The sequence below is a fragment of the Cryptotermes secundus genome, unplaced genomic scaffold, assembly GCF_002891405.2.
Source record: "Cryptotermes secundus unplaced genomic scaffold, Csec_1.0 scaffold304, whole genome shotgun sequence".
NCBI classification, from domain to species: Eukaryota; Metazoa; Arthropoda; class Insecta; order Blattodea; family Kalotermitidae; genus Cryptotermes; species Cryptotermes secundus.
The window spans coordinates 2,293,308-2,311,526 of record NW_019721521.1 but is presented as its reverse complement, the minus strand read 5'-3'; the positions used below and the strand labels follow the sequence as shown (position 1 = coordinate 2,311,526).

Here is an 18,219-nt window from a genome sequence, read left to right as displayed (position 1 = left end):
TTTCTAATCTTTTCCAAAACATAAAACATATATATCCTGTACTCTCATACGTTAAATTCACATATGACAAACACACTCAGAATTTAAATGCTGACTAAAAATTACCCAAAACAAAGGATGAGCCAAAAGATACCTGTACTTGCAGCTACATGTCACATCACGTTCATTACAGCTATGGCCCTGGACAGAGTGATCTGAGATATGAATTTAGTCTCAGTACCTTTTTCATTAGACTGTAGACTGATGCTGTTATTTTGTCAGTGAAAACATCTGAGCAGAAAATGCCAATTTACTTCCAAGTCTAAAATTCAATTAACTGTGTCCAACAAAGTATTCACTCAAAATAAATTAAGCCCTTATCATCTTCTGACAATATTTGGCACGTTGGTTGGGCCACTAACTTTGCAAGACTAATTTAATTTTTTTAGACATCCTGTAAGTGTTTAGGATCCTCTGAAAGACAAGAATCATAACTTTCTGTTTTTCTCCATTATTAATTACCTACCTACCTGCCACTCAGCACTACAGCCCTGGGTGAGCCTTGGCCTCCTCTACAACCAGTCTCCACTGCTCTCTATTCATCTTCTCTATTCCATTATTATGGTGTGGCATATCAAATGCGGTGCCAGGATAGTGCAGGTGGTATAGCAACTGGCTATGGGCTGGACGTCTGAGGGGTCAGAGTCTGAGTGCCTGGAGGAGCAAGATTTTTCTCCACTCCATGTCATCCAGACCAGTTCTGGAACCCACCCAGCTTCCTGTCCAGTGGGTACCAGGGGCTCTCCCCTGGGATAAAGCAGCCAGGGTGTGAAGCTAACCACACACCTCCAACTAGTGCTAATGTCAAGAATATGTGAATCTATATATCCACTCCCCCATATGTCTTCATGTCGTAGTGCCCCCCATGGCAAATCAAATATCCTCCAGTTCTTTCACTGACACAATTAAGTAATTTACTAACACAATAAAAGGTCTTTGTAAATTACCAATGTCATTGACATATTCACTGGTGTCACCACAGCTGGGAATTGTCACTTGAAGGAAATCCGAACGTGGCTCAAATAAAACACAATAAATGCGTGTAACTGTTTGGGTGTTAGCTAACTAAAGCTTCATGTTTTGTGGAGTCATGTATAACCTGTTCTTAATCAACAAAGAACTGAACTGTATGTTCTAAAATATGTAAAATTTAATAAATATCAAATTTCAAACATGATGTGAAAGAAATACGAGGGATGTGATGAAAGTGTGTAAATTAAACATGAACAATTACACTATTCACAGTAATAAGATGGCAGGTATTTTTCTGAACATTTATTTTACAATAAATACTGAATACAATTCATACACTTACATGTATTATCACATTATCCTCAATTCAGACTAACTGATCATATTTCCTATCTGTGCTTAAGTATTCAGACTTTCTGAGGCTGTTAGGTCTGATACAGATTAACATAATTTAAAATCTATACTGATATAAGAGACAAACAAATAAGTACAAATAACAATAGAGCTACTTTTGCAGGATTCGAGGTTCTCATAGCAGTGGTTATGAAAACTTCTATCTTCTAGGATATATTTTTCTTTTATTTATCACTAGTGGGGTGGAACTAAGTCCCTTGTACTGCAGCCACTTCCGGCCTATTCTACCAGCCCCAGATGATAGGCGAGGGTGACTGTGGAGCAATTGGTGGAATGAAGATTGGCAGGGGAAACCAAAGTACTCGGAGAAAACCTGCCCCAGTGCCACTTTGTCCACCAGAAATCCCACCTGAACAGACCTGGGATCGAACCCGGGCCGCCGCAGTGGAAAGCCAGCGACTAACCGCTTGAGCTATGGCGCGGCCTTCTAGGATATAACCGTGTATAGTCTGTTGAAAGTCAACTGATGTTTTGAAGGAACATGTCGCCTCCATCTTCAGGGTTGAAGAATAAACCATGCAAGAAACTATCATGAAGCAGGTAGCTTCTATCTGTTTCACTTGTTCTTCAACCGTGAAGATGGAGGTGACATGTTCCGTCGAAACATCGGTTGAATTTCAACGGATTACACAATGTTATATCCCAGGAGACAAACCTTCAAAGCTGGTTAGGTGCTGGTTCTTCACTCCCATTACAGTACATCTCTCCTTTGTGCAGCTTACAGTTATTGCATTATTTCAATTATTTTTCCAGTAAATACAATTTATAGAGTTTCTCCAGTTCAGGATCACAAAACTTTGGTATAAAATTAATCTTCACAATAGCATTAAACCCTTCATCCTGGCTTGGCTCTGCATACTTTTTTCTGCGGAAAAAAAATATTGATAATAATGTTATAATTAACAATAGTAGTATGCAATTCTGTACTTAAATTATTCACAGCATGCACTATCAGTAAACTTACTTGTACATGTTAATGACCATATCACTGATTGGCTCATGATTATCATCTGTATATTCTCGAAACTGAAAATGAAACAAATTTGTTTCATTAAGCAGTTTTTTAATGGAAATCAAACGTTACAACCGCACTTCGGCTGTCACTTCTTATAACCGTTGTTCGCCACTTCTTGTGACCGTTGCCTATCTATCTTTATGTTTATTTATTTGTTTGCCCGCTTCGGTAGAACACTTGACTCATTTATTTGCCCGCTTCGATAGAACACTTTTGACTCTTCTCAGGGTTGTGCCACGGTAATAACTGGGGCAACGCGGAGACTACACATTTAAAACTAGTCCACTGATACAAATAAATACTCTATTTTCTGCTTAATCACAAATTGTTTATTTCAGAAGCAAACACTATATCTTTATTGGCAAGTGGGGAGTAATGTGGCCTTTTATTATTATCAAAGATTAATCGAACCAAATAAAGACTGTTAAATTTAGATAAACTTGGAGAGAGCAGGTAAATGACGTCTGCCTCTGGTGAATTCAAAATGCCAAGTCCTTCTGCCCACTCTATTCTGCGGGAGCGTCACTTCATCACTGTATAGGATTTGAACCGACGGCCTTTCTCCCAGACAAGAATAGTTTCCTAATGGCTGATTTTAACTGCCAATTCATCATACCATCAGTACTAGATAATCACATTACTAACTTTTAGAATAAAGAGATCCAAAGATATTGAACCCGGAACCCTACATGTGAAAGCGCTTATTTCTTAGTTTAGGGTCTAATTACACCCTTCCGAAGACACTTTAATAACAGCTACCCTATTAGCAAAACAACATTTACATCTTGGGCAGACTACAGACATGCCTTTTCATAATTGCCTCGACCCTTTTGTGGTCACCCAAGCTGCAGGTAACAAAACAAGGCAGTTGTTCCTGTCTAAATGCGAAACTTCTTAATGTGATGGGTCTCCCTTATAAATCAGTCACTCTACTGAAATGGCTGAAGAGGAACATAGTGTCCATTAAAAAGCATTAAAAGGTTTGGACTGTTACAACGTGATACTGTACTGATACTGCCACATTTTCTGGTAGTTTACACAACCAAATTTTGTGTCACAATTCAGTATCTAGTATCACTGTTTTATAAATTGTATATTATCACAAGTGTATTACAGCCAGCTTCCAACTAAAGATGATGCAAAGTCATCAGAGTGCTTAGTAGACAGTTTCAACTAATGGTCATTGACATAATGACATTTCAAAACTGTACACGTCAAAATGGTTGGGTACATGAATTATAGCATTTCATGATCTACTATAAATTCATAAGCTTCCCACCTTCCCTCTAAAGTCTTCAGATATTCTTGTAATTGCAGTTAATTAATTTTGACTTTCAAGTTCAGAGACATTCATTACTGTCTGTAAACATTAAAAGTAAAGTGCCTCAACCAACTATGCTACCGCATGCATAATGTTTTTCAGATTATCTGCACCAACTCTCCTCTCTAGTACGAAAATGCTAGTTTCCTGTAACATTTGTGTTGACTTTAAATTAATCTTTAATGAATCTGTAAACTGACACACACAGATTGCATCATGACATGACTAACACATGACTGTAATGAATAGAGAATCAGAGAGGAGTTATGTCTGCACATGCATATACTTACATAAGAAAAACAGAAAATGAGATGGTTCTTCTTAAAAATCTGCAAATATGGCTATATTTGGTCCAATCATAGTTTTTAAAATAACTCATAAAAATTTTTGAATTACTTGAATAAATGGGAGCACAATGTAGCATAGTTGGTTGAGGCACTATGCTACAAGCCATAAGGTCACGGGTTCAAGTCCTGATAAGGTCATTGGATTTTTTCAATTGACCAAATCCTTCCAGCCACACTATGGCCCTGAGGTCAACTCAGCCTCTAACAGAAATGAGTACCAGGAACTAATTAAATTATTTTCCTGGGGAGTAAAGTGCGGCTGGCGTGTAAGGCTGACAACCTTACTGCCATCTTTGAGCCGATTGTCTAGATCAGGTATGTCCACTGCATTGATTGCGGGACGATTTTTGGTCGATCTCGTAGGCCTATAAGGAAATTATATGTGAAAAGCATGTAAATTCACTTGTTTTATAATATAATTATATTCAGATTTTGAAGGGAAAATACGTGTTAAAGTAGTCTGTACTTTCAAAGTATGTTGCTTTTACAACAAACATCGTGTGTCATGTTATTTTTACCAATATTTTTGCTTAAAGCGAGGTGTGATGATAGGAGGGGGTGGTAGATCACTGGCAGTTTTGACACTAAAAAGTTGATCACAGCCTGTCTGAAGTTGGACATGCCTGGTCTAGATAATGTGGGACCCTCAACGTCTCACAACCCTATGGACTTTCACGGCCTATTACAGGGATAGCTTTACTTTTTACTTTTATTTGAATAAATTCTTACAAAGACATTTCCTGTAACAGACTGAAACAGTGCATTCCTTTGTCCAATGAAAATGACTGTCCAAATAAATCTTTCATTTTACCTTGTTGTTGTGTTTAGCATGTTGCATACTTGTCTTCAGTACAAAACAACGACATTTTACACCATGTTTATGGGCTGCATTAATAAATCTCTGTCTTGATTCCTTGTCAGGATTGGTGTTATCAATTACCACACTCTTGCCTGCAGCCAGTGCTGATTCCAAAACTGACACACATTTCTGCCAAGAACCCAATGTATCCCTGTTCACATGATGATATCCTTCTGGAACCAGATAGGTTGATGCAAAAAAACTCTTACCAGAGCCAGGAGATCCAACCAGAACTACAACCTGTTACAAAAATAGCATTGAAACATACATATTAAATATCCAGTATTCTGCTGGATAGCTTCTGGGTTTTTATAAGTGAAATCTCAAATGTCTAATACTTTTCAATATATTAACAGTGATTTAGTAACCTTTATCATCCAAAAGCACCACAACATAGCATACTAAGAAGCTCTAGGAAGAACTAATCACCTACTTTCCTCTCACTATTCAGTATCTGATGCAACACGGACCGCACAGAAAACACCACACCCAACAGTTCTTCTTTTGTTGCATGTGTACTCATTGCCCGTGGGATTGTATTTACTGAGCCACTGTCTAGAAATGACTGCCTCTTCTGGCTCCACTATTCTGACTTTTGGGGGAGGAGGGAGAGATCAAAGTGATCTCATAATCCTCCTCTCATTTTTTAAAAATAAGGAAAGTAGCACATCACAATATGTTTTGCTACCCTTTTGTAACCTACAATTGTATGCTACAAACCATTCCACAACCGCATACCTCATATGAGTTTGTTCTGCAAGAACAGGCAGATCATGCGACATCTAATCTTATGTGGACTTGTGACTTAGTCTAAACATCACACTGCTGTTGCTGAAATATGAATCAAAATATATGCTATGCAAGTGCTTACACATGGTGTGACACAAAGGACTGGCTCAAAGAAAGCTGAGTTCATTGCTTACAAATGACAAGGGGTTAAAGAGAACTGATAATGGACTGCTATTACTACAATATACATATATTTCAAGTACCAGAACAAAATATTTTATCAGTTCTGCCTACAGGTCACTCAGTTGTCCATTATTCAATGCAGACTCTATATCGAGATTTCTGTGCTTGTTTTACTTGTACTCTAGTAACAGGGCTTTCACGACAAAGAGGCAAGCTACATGTAAAAAGTCATGCCAGAGTGTCCATTCCTTTACTGGCAGGCCATCTAGCTTGAGAACTCTGATCAAAAAGTCCACTGACTCTTTTCATGCTCTTTTTCAGCAGTTGTCGAACTATATACAGAAAAGTACCTCTACTGAAAGCTCTGATCTTAAATATACCATATTTTCCACAGCAGAAATGGACTTATTATGCTGGAAAATGCTGCCTAAAATCTGTGCTCTTCCTAGACCAAAGGTATGACAGACGACAGTGGAAATGATCAAATATTCTGAAAGAAGGATATATTCACAGAAGTGTTACCCCCATACCTCCATGGAAGCTTGTTTTGGATGAGCTAATTTTCATGCATAACTGTTGCATGTGCTTTAGGATTTCATGAGCCCTGCAGTGGAACCACTGTCTGAAGCATTATTTTGTGTTTCTAATGAAAAGGGTTCAAAGCAGAAGAGATTTTCATACACTACATGGTCTAAACTACAGTAGTGAACATGGAAACAAAGCAAGGTGGAAGATATTAAGATCTCTGACAAGTGAAAAAATTGTGAATGAGTGAATGAATTAATAAAGGTGCAGCTTATGCTCCTGTGCATCAAGCTGGAAAATACAGTAACATTTTGTTACTCTAGATGTCATGAGTTTGAGTTTACAGTCAGAAAATATGCAAACACAGATACCTCTTTTGTGTCTGATATGAGCTTTGAGTCAGGTGGCTCACATAATGGGAGGTCGCTTGGAAGAGCTGAAGGGTTGAAATCTGGAAGTTTGAACGGTGCAGCGGTGTGCTGCAAGAAGTGCTCCTCAGGTGTGTAAAACTTCAGGCCCAAATTTAGTGCCATAAGTCTATCTGAAGAAGAAAAGTCTTTCTTCTTTTTTGGAGCCCAGTTAGCCTCCCTTGCAGCTGCATCCCCACAGTAGAAAGACTCTGCTATATCAATAGGTACACCACTGTTTTTCTGCAAAAAGTAATACAACTGTTAAATAAATATAGGGAAGATGAGTATAAATACAAGAAGATTAAGTCTTCTTATTTGTAACACTGTGGAAGCTGAGCTTGCTGCCTGCTTGTGCTAGTTTCTTTCTTGGTTTACTGTGAGGCTAGAGGCGATATGATACTCTGAAACATTGGACACTCTCTGAACTGCATGGTGTTACAATCTAAAGACCATAATCTTCGTAGTCACTGCTGCAAGAACCTCATATCCAACAATATACAGTTTGATTCAACTCTTAATGTTTAATATAAGGTTCAACACGTGTTCTGTGTTTATCAGCATATATTTTGTTAAAGTTTGACATATTTCCTCAGAAGGTCAAGAGTTCACTCTTGATTATGCCAAAACTGATGCCCCACACACACTGCTGTTACTAACGAAAGCACTCACTGTGTCAAAGCACTGTGGCAGATATATGACATTAGGGTCAAAAGTGGGTACCAAAATGTATCAACATTTACGAGAAGAACCGCCAGGAAGTTGTGTATGCAGCACTATTCAAAGGATTAAGCCTTATGACCAAACCAGGTCTCTCCACTTCATATCAGGAAGCAAGACAATGCCAAGACAATGGAATTCTCCAATCCTCCTACACCAGGGGTGATTAACCTGTGGCCCACAGGCCAGACACAGCTAACAGCATCTCTTCACATGGCCTTCTTCAAAAACATGTTCTCAAGTCGGTGTTGCTCCAGAAAAACTGCATCTTAAATTGGTTGAACTATGCTATGACTCAATTTTGTATAGCAGTTTCAAGCAGGAAGCTTCAATTTGCTTCGCTTAGTGGGGGGTGGAGTCCAACTTGGTCCACTCGGCACACCAGCCACCGATTGGCCCATTGTACCTGCCCTGGGCGATTATGATGATGGAGAATTTGGTGGAATGAAGATTGGCAGGAGAAACCGCAGTACTCGGAGAAAACCAGCCCCAGCGCCACTTTGTCCACCACAAATCCCACCTGACCAGACCCGGGATCTAACCCGGGCCACTGCGGTGGGAAGTCAGCAACTAACCGCTTGAGCTATGGTGCGGCCGAGCTTCAATTACTTTATATGCTTCTTTACCAGTACCTCAATATGGCAGTCCTCTTCATGCCCTTGATGATGCAGCCTCAATTGTACTTGTGGATGCCACGTGGGCTTAGCTTAGAACCATGTCAAAGGCTGAGATTTGCTTGAGGGCAGGAAAATGGAACGATATTCTGGGTGTGAGCATGAGAGTCTCTTCAGAGATCAACGGGCCTTGCTCCAACAGGAGAGGGTTTATGGAAAAATTCCGTGGATCACACTTTACCAATGAAATGACATACTTGGTTTATTTGACAGCACTACATGATTTTACAAATCAGTCACAGATACAACTATTCTGGTACACAACTGCACACAATTGAATACCGCTATGCTGTTGTACTATACTATGATACTCTGCTACCATCCATGCACCATCCAAAATCAGTCATTTAAATACTCTTGGATGACATAATATTCCAGAACCTTCCACACTGGGACTTTTCTTGAAGCTTCCACACTGTTCTATTGATTGGGAATGTTCAAGAGGTTTCTTTAACTGGGCTGGTGGGAGGAGGTAAGCAATTCACATTGTTCTAGTAGCTCTTATCTAAACACTCCTTGCCACAAATTCTCAGAATAATCAGTGCAAAAGTTAGTATAAGTCACCTTTAGTACAACATTGGTATTAAGTCCTGAGTATGAATATTCAAGAATTAGGCCCATAGGTAATAATTGGTAACATCAATTCTCTTGTGTTACGACAGCACAAAATTTGACAAGAGTCTGGTAGCACATATACATATGAGTGGACTTTTTCACATATGAACCCCCCACCCACTATCAAAGTTCTTTTCAAGAATCACTGATCTGCACTTATATAATATGACATGAACTGACATTTCAATAATGAAACGAAATGGTAACTGTCTTGTAGAGCAAAGGCAGGCTCAAGGTTCAAATTATGGTAAACTTGGAGAATTTTTAATGTAATGTTTGGTTTCTTGCTGGTGACAGTAAACATATTTGAATGCTCTGGCTGTCATGACATATCTTTCAGTGTTGCCCACCAACCTAAGATTATCAGCCACGTCTTACAACACATGAATTCAAGTGACAACCTTGTACATACAAGCAATAACATGGCAATAATACAAGAAGATGCCAAGTTTCCTGTAAGCAGCCATTCTTCAGTCAAAGCCTGTCAGTTCACATTCTGAGTTTAACCAAAAACAATTAAGATTCAAGGGCAGGTGCTTGCAAATGGTTCAAACTCCCCCATTAACCAAGATGCTGCAAAATATCCTTGAATCTTACCAAATGCCTATAAGAAAATATTTACAAATGTATTCCTTACCCTGAATTAATTTCTGAAATCTCCAAAATATAGATAGAGCTGATGTAAGAATTCTGACAGTATTTCTTAATTTCAAACTAAAATACCTCACATACAATAACAAACAATCATTACCACATGAATATCCAAGCATATCAGTCACAGTTTTTTAACAGTTAATAACATACCTTTCCCACAAGTGCATTCCACATCCCTGGGGCAGGTTTTCGATAGATACCCTTGCCAGTAGAGATGAAAGTCTGCACTGGAACACCAAGTTTATTCACAATTCTAACCACTTTAGCCTTGAAATCTTCTACATTAGTACTGCCCCGCCCTATACCAGCTTGGTTTGTCATGAATACAATTTTATAGCCATCGTTATGCAGCTTCTTCAACTTTCCAGGAACTTCACTAAATGAAATCTTCCAATCATTGCAGTCTTTTGGAAAGACATTACCTGACTGAGTAGTGATGATAGTACCATCAAGATCATATGCAGCAATCTGGGAAAAAAAAATGAAAATGTATTATGCCAACAAGGATACATTGGAAATACAGAGAAAATTAACACACAAAGAAAGACAGCACAGATATATTTGGACAACTGAAAAACTTTTTACATGGAAGTGACAATGCGCCATTTGAGATAATGAAATATTTAAACAGGAAGGCTAAATACAGCATAAATGACACTGATAAATGAATAAATGTGGTCTCAACATTACCAAATTTTGTTGTACTGGTATGACACACTAAAGTGAATTTAAAAGCAGAGAAAATTAGAATAGAATCAGTTTACCAGCATATAACAAGAAATGGAAAGGTCACAGCAACAGCCAGAATTTTCTTTTACAATCATTTGTTGGAATAATTGTATAAACTCCACTTCAGTGTTACTGTGAATGCTGTCATGATAAATGAACACAATATTTACAAGGAGTGTATGAACTCTACTAATATAACATCCACAGTAGATCAAGGAACAGATTGCTGCTTCAATGATAAACTTTTGTTCATTGCTAGCATCTCTAATATGAGAAAATACAGTGATTGAAACTTAGGCCTCCACTGGAGAGTATATAAACTTCATGGCAAATCAATACACACAGCAGGTACCACATCTTTAATTGCCAAGTTGTTAAAATAACTATGGCTAACTTAAAGACTTGGAATTGTAATACCATCCTTGTCCAACACCATGATATGCTTGTCTTCCTGACTGGCCTTTGTTTAGCCTGCCTGAATATACAAGTATATGACATTCATTCAGTTACGTTCTTAGGTTAACTATAGTTTCATTCATCATTTATAACAACTTTACTATTTTGATAATTCCATTTTTTGGGGTCTTTCTGATACAGACTTCTGTCTGGGCATAAAGGAAGAGGTGGTACTGAGAAAAAGAAAAATAATTTTTGAGTACGAGAGAAGACAAGTAGGATATTGATTCATATGTTTTCATTACAGCACATATGTAAACAAAACAATTCTTTTCACCTTTGGCTGAGCTACAACATGCTTTGCTGTATAAATTAAAAGTTTTCCGTTATCAATAGTTTCCCATTTACTCTCAGAGCTGGGTTCATCTACATCCATATTCAATGATTCATCACACAATTTCTTGTTCACTCGACTGGCTTCATCAAGTTTCCTCTTCTTTCCATCTCTTTCAGTTCTGAGTTTGTCTACAGACGGCGGAGGCTCAAATTCTACTCTGTGAACGTACTGCCCAAGCAAAATCTCCAAACGGTCACCATGTCTCAAAACTTGAGTTTCACTCTTTTTAAGCGCCAAGCCATTCACGCCTGTTGTATTAGGCCCCATCTGTTTAATTCTCACTTGCATCGCATCATAATCTGCACGAAGACTTACTGGAAAACAAATATACTGTTAAATCACTGCACATGTTATTGTGGTGTTATTATACATTCATGTTATGCGTAATTTTAGGTTATATTATTAACTCATATTAATTAAAACACCTTGATTCCGGGAGCACTTTTTGTCTGTGATTTTTGTAACCGGTCCTCTACCTACAAAAATCTCTTCCTCGTCTGGCAAAATTATTGGATCGTGTGAATTTCTTATGCAGCGTAATATACAATTACGAACATCCGCCATTACGAAAACTGCCTAAGATTCACTTAATTATGCATCACACTTTTCCTTCCTGTATATTTCGCACCACTTTAAGATAACACAATACTAGTGTAGTCATCCTATTTTATGTATTGCTTATTGTTAGTCGCTTGTTTCACATCTTATCTGCGAAAGCAGAAGAAGAAGAAGTAGTATTCATATCCAACAATAGATGTCAGCTATATCAAATATTCTTCGTAATTGCATTCTGAATTTAATGTTAGGGCGAGGGTACACCAAGTAAACTGGCAACCGCAACGCAACCACAATTTCCGAGAACTGTTATCAGCCTGAGTTGAACACGTTACTGAATGGAGCAGCCCAGATTCAGGTAACAGCAACCACAACTTCCAGGCAACGGAGCATGTAAGCCTTCTCATAATTGCATTGCCGCGTGGTATCCTAGTGTCCGCTTTTCAATATCGCGCGGCAGTGATTCATTTGTTTCTTAAGGTGGTACGAAAGGTTGACGAAGCTGCTAATTATGTTTCTGTGCAGTTAACTGAGCAGCAGCCTGGTATATATAACAAATGTCATCCAGGCTATGCTAGGCCGGACAAAATTTGGCTTGGGAAAGAAATTCTCATTAGACGAAGAAGTCTGGATCCAGGTCAGTTTCTTTCGAACTAATATAAGAACAACAGTTTAAATTATTCCAGAAGAACGGATGCACCCAATGTTTTCTTCTCCTAATATTGTACTTAAGCATCCTGCTGAATTAATATATCATTAATGTCCCATATATTTCCGTCTTAAATACAACTTATTATATGGTAACCATTTTCCACATTACATGGTTCGACTATATACGGCCATCCTCATCTATCTTGTTAAAATTGTTGCACTGTACGCCAAAATTTCTTATCGCGTGTGAACACTACATTTCCTGATTAAAATAAATTGACATTAATTAACATCCCAATATTTTCCTTACGGTCATCGTCCTTTCTTCTCACCCCGTCTCAACCGGTCACAGCTACCAACTATCATATTATGACAGGATCAGTATTATTATCTTCCACTGCAGAAGGTAAGTGCACGAAATTAAAAAATACAATCACGCATTACGTCGTTCGAACATACCCACTTAAGATGATGTGAGCAACTAATCAAACATAAGTTTCCTCAGTGTGCGCCTGCTAATCTGGAAACCAGTTGCCTGCATGAAATCGGCGACATTTCTCGGAAATTGCGGTTGCATTTCGGTTGCCAGTTTCCTTGGTGTTCCCTCGTCCTTACAGCGAAAAAGAAGCAACGTCTTGCATATAAATCGCATAAAACACAGAAACGTTTAGTTTAAATTGTATGGGCAAATTAATCAAGTACAATTAGTATTTCCGTTTATATCTATAAACTGGCCTATAACGAATTAACTGAAAAATCCTGGTCAAAATAATGCTGAATAGTTTTGCTTTTTTGGTTTGTTAAGATTTATCGTAATCTGAGAGAAAAATGATATAATAGCGAAAACATGGGATTTAAGGACAGGAGCGAGAATTCGAGATTAGATCCGAAAATCTCCCGAATTGTTGACAATTTATGCCGCACTTTGTTGTTATTAATATTATTTAAAAAACCACAATTGTTCTCTGAAGGTTAAGTCCATACATAGATGAAATTATTTGGGACCATCAGTGAGGGTTTCGACGTAACAGATCAATTGCTGATCCAGACATCTTCCATTTATCAGATACTGGAGAAAAATGGGAGTATAATGAGACAGTACATCAGCTATTCGTAGACTTCAAGAAAGCCTACGATTGAGTTAGAAGGGAAGTATTGTACAATATGTTCATAGAGTTTGGGGTACCCATGAAACTAGTTAGGTTGATTAAAATGTAATTCTGTATTTCAGCATCCTGTTGCAAATCTTTAATTAAACGTCTATGTACCCACAGTCCGTCAACAATGCAACAATTGTTTATCCACCATTTAAATCTTAACACAACATATTTCGGCCATAGATGGCCATCCTCATGGACCATGATGGCCATAATAATAATAATAATTCAATTCTTTATTATTTATGTGCCGAGTCAACATCCGCAAGGCCAATTACAGACAGAGCACAGAGTAGATACAAGTAATTACATTATGGACAAACACAACATAAAGTCAAAGACAAATTACAGGCAAGCACTGGAGGAAAACACAATATTGCAGACAAATAAACAAACAAACAAACAACAACAATAATAATAATAATTTCATTAATATAAATCAATAATGTAGCGAAGTAAACAAACAAACAAATGATAATAATAGCAATAATAATAATAATAATAATAATAATAATAATTTGCTATTGTTGTTGTTGTTGTTATTATTATTATTATTATTATTATTATTATTATTATTATTATTATTAACTCTAGGTCTTCGAGTTCCCCCTCGGCGGTGTCAGAGACTCTTCTATGTTCAGTGCCTGTTTTCAGCAAAAATTGTTCTCATGTTAAACGTGCCTCAGCTGCTGATACTGTGATACTGTTTGTAGGGACTTCGACGTATTTTGAAACCAAAGTATTTTAAATAATCATATTTTATAATGGTACTTTCTTAATTGTTAAATTATTAATTGTATTTAATACGAATATTGCTCAGCAACGGATATCATGTATTGTTGTCAGGCTTGTCGACCCATGCATTGCCTAGCAACGGACTCCCAACTGTTGCGCATTTTTGCTGTGATATGTGTTTACCGGTCTGTTACCTAGCACTGGACGCCCTTCTATTGATGATGCTCGCTGGTAGGAACATGGTTACGTATTCGTCTCCTAGAAACGGCCCAATCTGTCAACATTGGTATTGTTGTTATTATTATACGTTTTATTTATGGATTCGAAGCCCCTATTTTCGCTTTCTGCAAACTTCCATTCCCCTTGAGTCTCCCCCCACTGCTCGACACTTGCAACGCACTACCGTTTGATTCCAACCCACCACGTTCTTTACACTCTCGTAGTATGACGTCATTACAGGATGACGTTACGGACAGAGTAACCTTGAGCGTGTATTACTCCGCATACCTTTGTTCCAAATACCTTGTTTACATTGGTGTTAAACTAGAAATTTTGGCGTAATAACATTGCAAATTAATTAAATATTTAGTAAAAATTACATAGGTATTAGTAATTGTCTAAGTTAAATGCTATAAATGGAAGAGAGTTGTGTTTGTTTACATGTACTATGTAATGCGGCGGAAGATTACTGTGTGCTAAGGAAAACAATAATATAGCAGTCTCATGTTTGACCCATTCACTATAGAGCAGAGAAGGGCGTGTGGGAAGTTCCGCACACCGTCATAAGGATTTTTACTGTTTTTTTTGTGTGTGTGAGGTGGAGAACTGCCGAATACCTTAATCATCGCAATGCCAAGTAAAGAAGAGAAGTGTGTTTTGTCGGCCAGCAATAGTAATACAACGCAAGACTTCCTTGCTAGAGACATGGAGGAGCTTGTATCAGAGATAAAGGAGAACCTACGGTTATCTGCAGGACTGAAATCACGACCAGCTTTCTCGGTTCATCACAAATCCAGAGCATCGCCATATAGAATACCCAGCCGGAGTTGGGGCGATTCATCTTGTGATGCGTGTTTAGGATCGCCGAGTAACAACTGTAGTGGACATTCGTGTGTCACTGTAAATAAGAAATTGTCAAATAAATCCTCAGATTCAACGGCAGCAAGTGATGATCCGTACGAGATGCTACAGGAGCTGCTGCGTGATGGTAGCCTAATTAAAGAGGCAGTTCGGCGTCTTCAGAGAGGACTTTCGCCTAAACAGAGGTATTTATAAATATGGTATATAAATGTATATAAATTATGACCCTTATAAATGTATATAAAATATGACCCTTATACTGGGTCGTCATCAGGCGTACAATGATACCAGTCTCAGTTGTTGAATTACATCTAACTATTTGCATCTAATTGTTCAAGGTACTTCTACGATTCCGACGAAGAAACTCGTAGTCCACTACGAATGTGCCATTTGGAGTTGTGAATATCCCTCTAAGGCAAGAGGGAAGTTATTGTTCCTTTGAAATTCGCAGCCCTGTGGAGGTCTGTAATGTACGTGATGACGATGGTCAACTTTTAAGGCAAATGTTAATAGTGTTGAGTGTGTTAACATTAGTGGAAGTGTTCAGTGGATTTGGCTGGCGAAGGCCCGCGACTACGGAGGAAGTTCTGTGTTCCGTTGCTGAAGCGGTGAGGGTGCAAGAGAATGCGACCCGTTGCACAGAAAAATTTAGCCCTATTAGATAAGAACGTTTAATATAAATACCGTTGTTATATTTGTTCGTATTGCCTATAAAAAGTAAAAACAACTGGATTACGCTTAATTTCAGTGTGATGTATTTCAACATTTTTTTTTATGAATGTACGCTTATAAATACTACTATGAATGGAAATTTCGTTTATTTCCTGTCGTATGGTTACTGCTGGATGAGCACGATCAATGTAAAAGGCAGCAAATTCCGTGCATGCAGTTATGTAATTAAACGTCTTGAATGGTCTCTACATTTTCTGAATGTTATAACATGTAAATCGTTGTAAACTTGTTTGGAAATCGTTTACCCACTCTTCAGAAAACGTTTTTCCCTCTCGAAAGTTGGTGTTTCAGAACTTTAGTTCACATGTATTGTGTAGCACATTCCTTTTGAATAATACTACGATGTAAATGTATAATGCAGGAAGACGCACTCTGTAATAAGATATTTATAACCCACTAAATATTGTTAATTTTCCTCTGATCTCATGTTTGTCAATGCAATGAGCAGGTGTGATGAAGCAAGGAATGATTCATTAGTTTGTTCTGTTATATATAAACACGTTGCTTAATAGGTATGACAGTGTTGAGAATAAGCACGTGTAAGCAAGCAAAATGGCGCATGCATACTGATGGAAGAGATGCTTTTAGAAAGTGCAAATTTAGTTGCTGAATATTGAGGGTGGTTTTCTTAGTTTTTTCTTATCGCGTAGGGAAAGGCAGTATTCTTTGTATCATTTTTGTGTTGTAAATGTATGACTGAAAAGTACAGTGGCAATCTCTCTTCTTAACAAGTGTATACTAATAATGGAAGTTGTTAGCAGTTGAAATTAATTTGTAAAAGGGAGGAATTAATACTATGTTAGGTTCACCAAAAAATTTGAAGTAATTGTGTGCATATCAATGATGGAAACAACCTACAACACAGTAAATTAAACTGATGTTTATTATTTAAATATGGTTCACACAATTCAGGGATTAGATATGGTACGTTTTTCACTTTGTGAAAAGAAAGCATTGTTTTTACCTACAAAAAAATAGTTGTTGCCGAAGGGCAAGTGACGTTTGTACATAAGGATTTGATGAATGAGTCCATGCATTTTTCTTTACTGTGCATGTTTTAGTGCATAGGAGTCATCACTGTCCATAATGGTGCAGTTAGAAGTCATTAAAGTATTTAAAAATATTTAAATTGTGTGTCTGATTTATTTGTGTTCACTGATTATTTCCTGCTTCCCCACGCTGGGTTGTTTGGGTTCGTTGAGGAAACTTTTCAAGGTACCGTGGATATACTGCGTCCTATAATATATGTGACTCAAGGGAGAGGATAACTCATATTATCAATGATAAACAGTGATAATCAGATTTGTGACCTGGTGCAGTGAGATGTTGTGTTTTAAATTCAGCGCCATTAATACAGCCTTGTCAGTCCACTTGTGTGAGTGAGATAGCGCAGTCGGGCAAGATGGCTGAAGCTACGTTGAGGTATGTACGTATTAGTGCTCAATATTTATGCTTATATTACTTTGTTTACTTGTGACAGAATAAGCAGTCTTGCATAATTGGATGTTATAGGCGGGTCAGTAAGAGTTTAAACATTTCATTGCCGTGTTTTATGTTAAAATTGTGTCGCCCTGACAGTTTTCGTGCGAGAGGCGTGCGTGTGAAATCATGTGACAACAGATTATGAGGAAAATTGTGCATGGTCTTTCTTATGTAAATGTCTGTTTTTCTAATGACATATAAATTACGTATGCTTCGTCTGAAAAATACGCATATGAATATTGATATACGTGGAGTGTGTCAACTGTTACCCTCATGTTGATAATGACCTTCATGGAACAGTACCCACCAAAAGTTGTACATTAAATGGAGTTAATTTAAAATCGAATTAAAATTATATAACAGCTTTGGCCAATACAAATACAAATCACGTCTAGCTATAAAATATGAGGTATGACCGTTTTTTGGACTTCCATCTTGCTTTATGTTATCTGTTATCATTGTATGTATAGATAACCACAAGGCAACGCATGGAAGATAACTTACTCGAGCAAGGAGAAAAATACTACTGCCAGCCATTACTACGATAGAAATATCGGATAACATGAACACCTAAAGACGACAATTGCCGACCGAAACATGTACAGACAGTAAAATTAATTACCCCAGAAGTTACACTGGGTGGTACTGTTATTGAGATAATTATTGTATGCATACAAAATTTATTTACAGGTTTTTAATATGGTTGGTACATGTTGTAGAGCAGCCGTGTCAAACATGCGGCCCCCATAGCCACAAAGTGTGGCCCCTCAACTTTTAGAGCTAATTGATATTAAAATCAATATTAAAATTTTAGTAGAAACATTTTTTGTA

General features: G+C 37.7%; 3 protein-coding genes across 4 annotated transcripts in view; 2 read left to right on the top strand and 1 right to left on the bottom strand.

The window, feature by feature from the left end:
• Nucleotides 1-2,056: 2,056 nt before the first annotated feature.
• On the bottom strand, nt 2,057-11,712 carry LOC111875453 (uncharacterized protein F21D5.5). 2 transcript variants are annotated; one of them, XM_023871714.2, is made up of 7 exons: nt 11,422-11,712; nt 10,937-11,310; nt 9,625-9,942; nt 6,776-7,054; nt 4,920-5,207; nt 2,390-2,451; nt 2,057-2,290 (listed from the first exon to the last, which is right to left on the bottom strand). In XM_023871714.2, exons 1-7 carry the CDS (start codon nt 11,558-11,560, stop codon nt 2,167-2,169), a joined length of 1,584 nt encoding a protein of 527 aa, XP_023727482.1. In that variant the 5' UTR covers nt 11,561-11,712; the 3' UTR covers nt 2,057-2,166. The 2 variants fall into 2 exon arrangements, with proteins under 2 accessions (XP_023727482.1, XP_023727483.1); XM_023871715.2 differs by lacking the exon at nt 6,776-7,054.
• Nucleotides 11,713-14,828: 3,116 nt separating this feature from the next.
• LOC111875434 lies at nt 14,829-17,035 on the top strand. Its single transcript, XM_023871676.2, has 2 exons — nt 14,829-15,359; nt 15,513-17,035. Exons 1-2 carry the CDS (start codon nt 14,944-14,946, stop codon nt 15,574-15,576), a joined length of 480 nt encoding a protein of 159 aa, XP_023727444.1. The 5' UTR covers nt 14,829-14,943; the 3' UTR covers nt 15,577-17,035.
• Nucleotides 17,036-17,127: 92 nt separating this feature from the next.
• Nucleotides 17,128-18,219, top strand: part of LOC111875433 (xaa-Pro dipeptidase) — a 279,631-nt gene continuing 278,539 nt past the window's right edge. Inside the window, exon 1 of the mRNA XM_023871675.2 lies at nt 17,128-17,328. Coding sequence (XP_023727443.1) covers nt 17,309-17,328 — 20 coding nt within the window. The 5' untranslated portion in view covers nt 17,128-17,308. The remainder of the gene's footprint in view (nt 17,329-18,219) is intronic.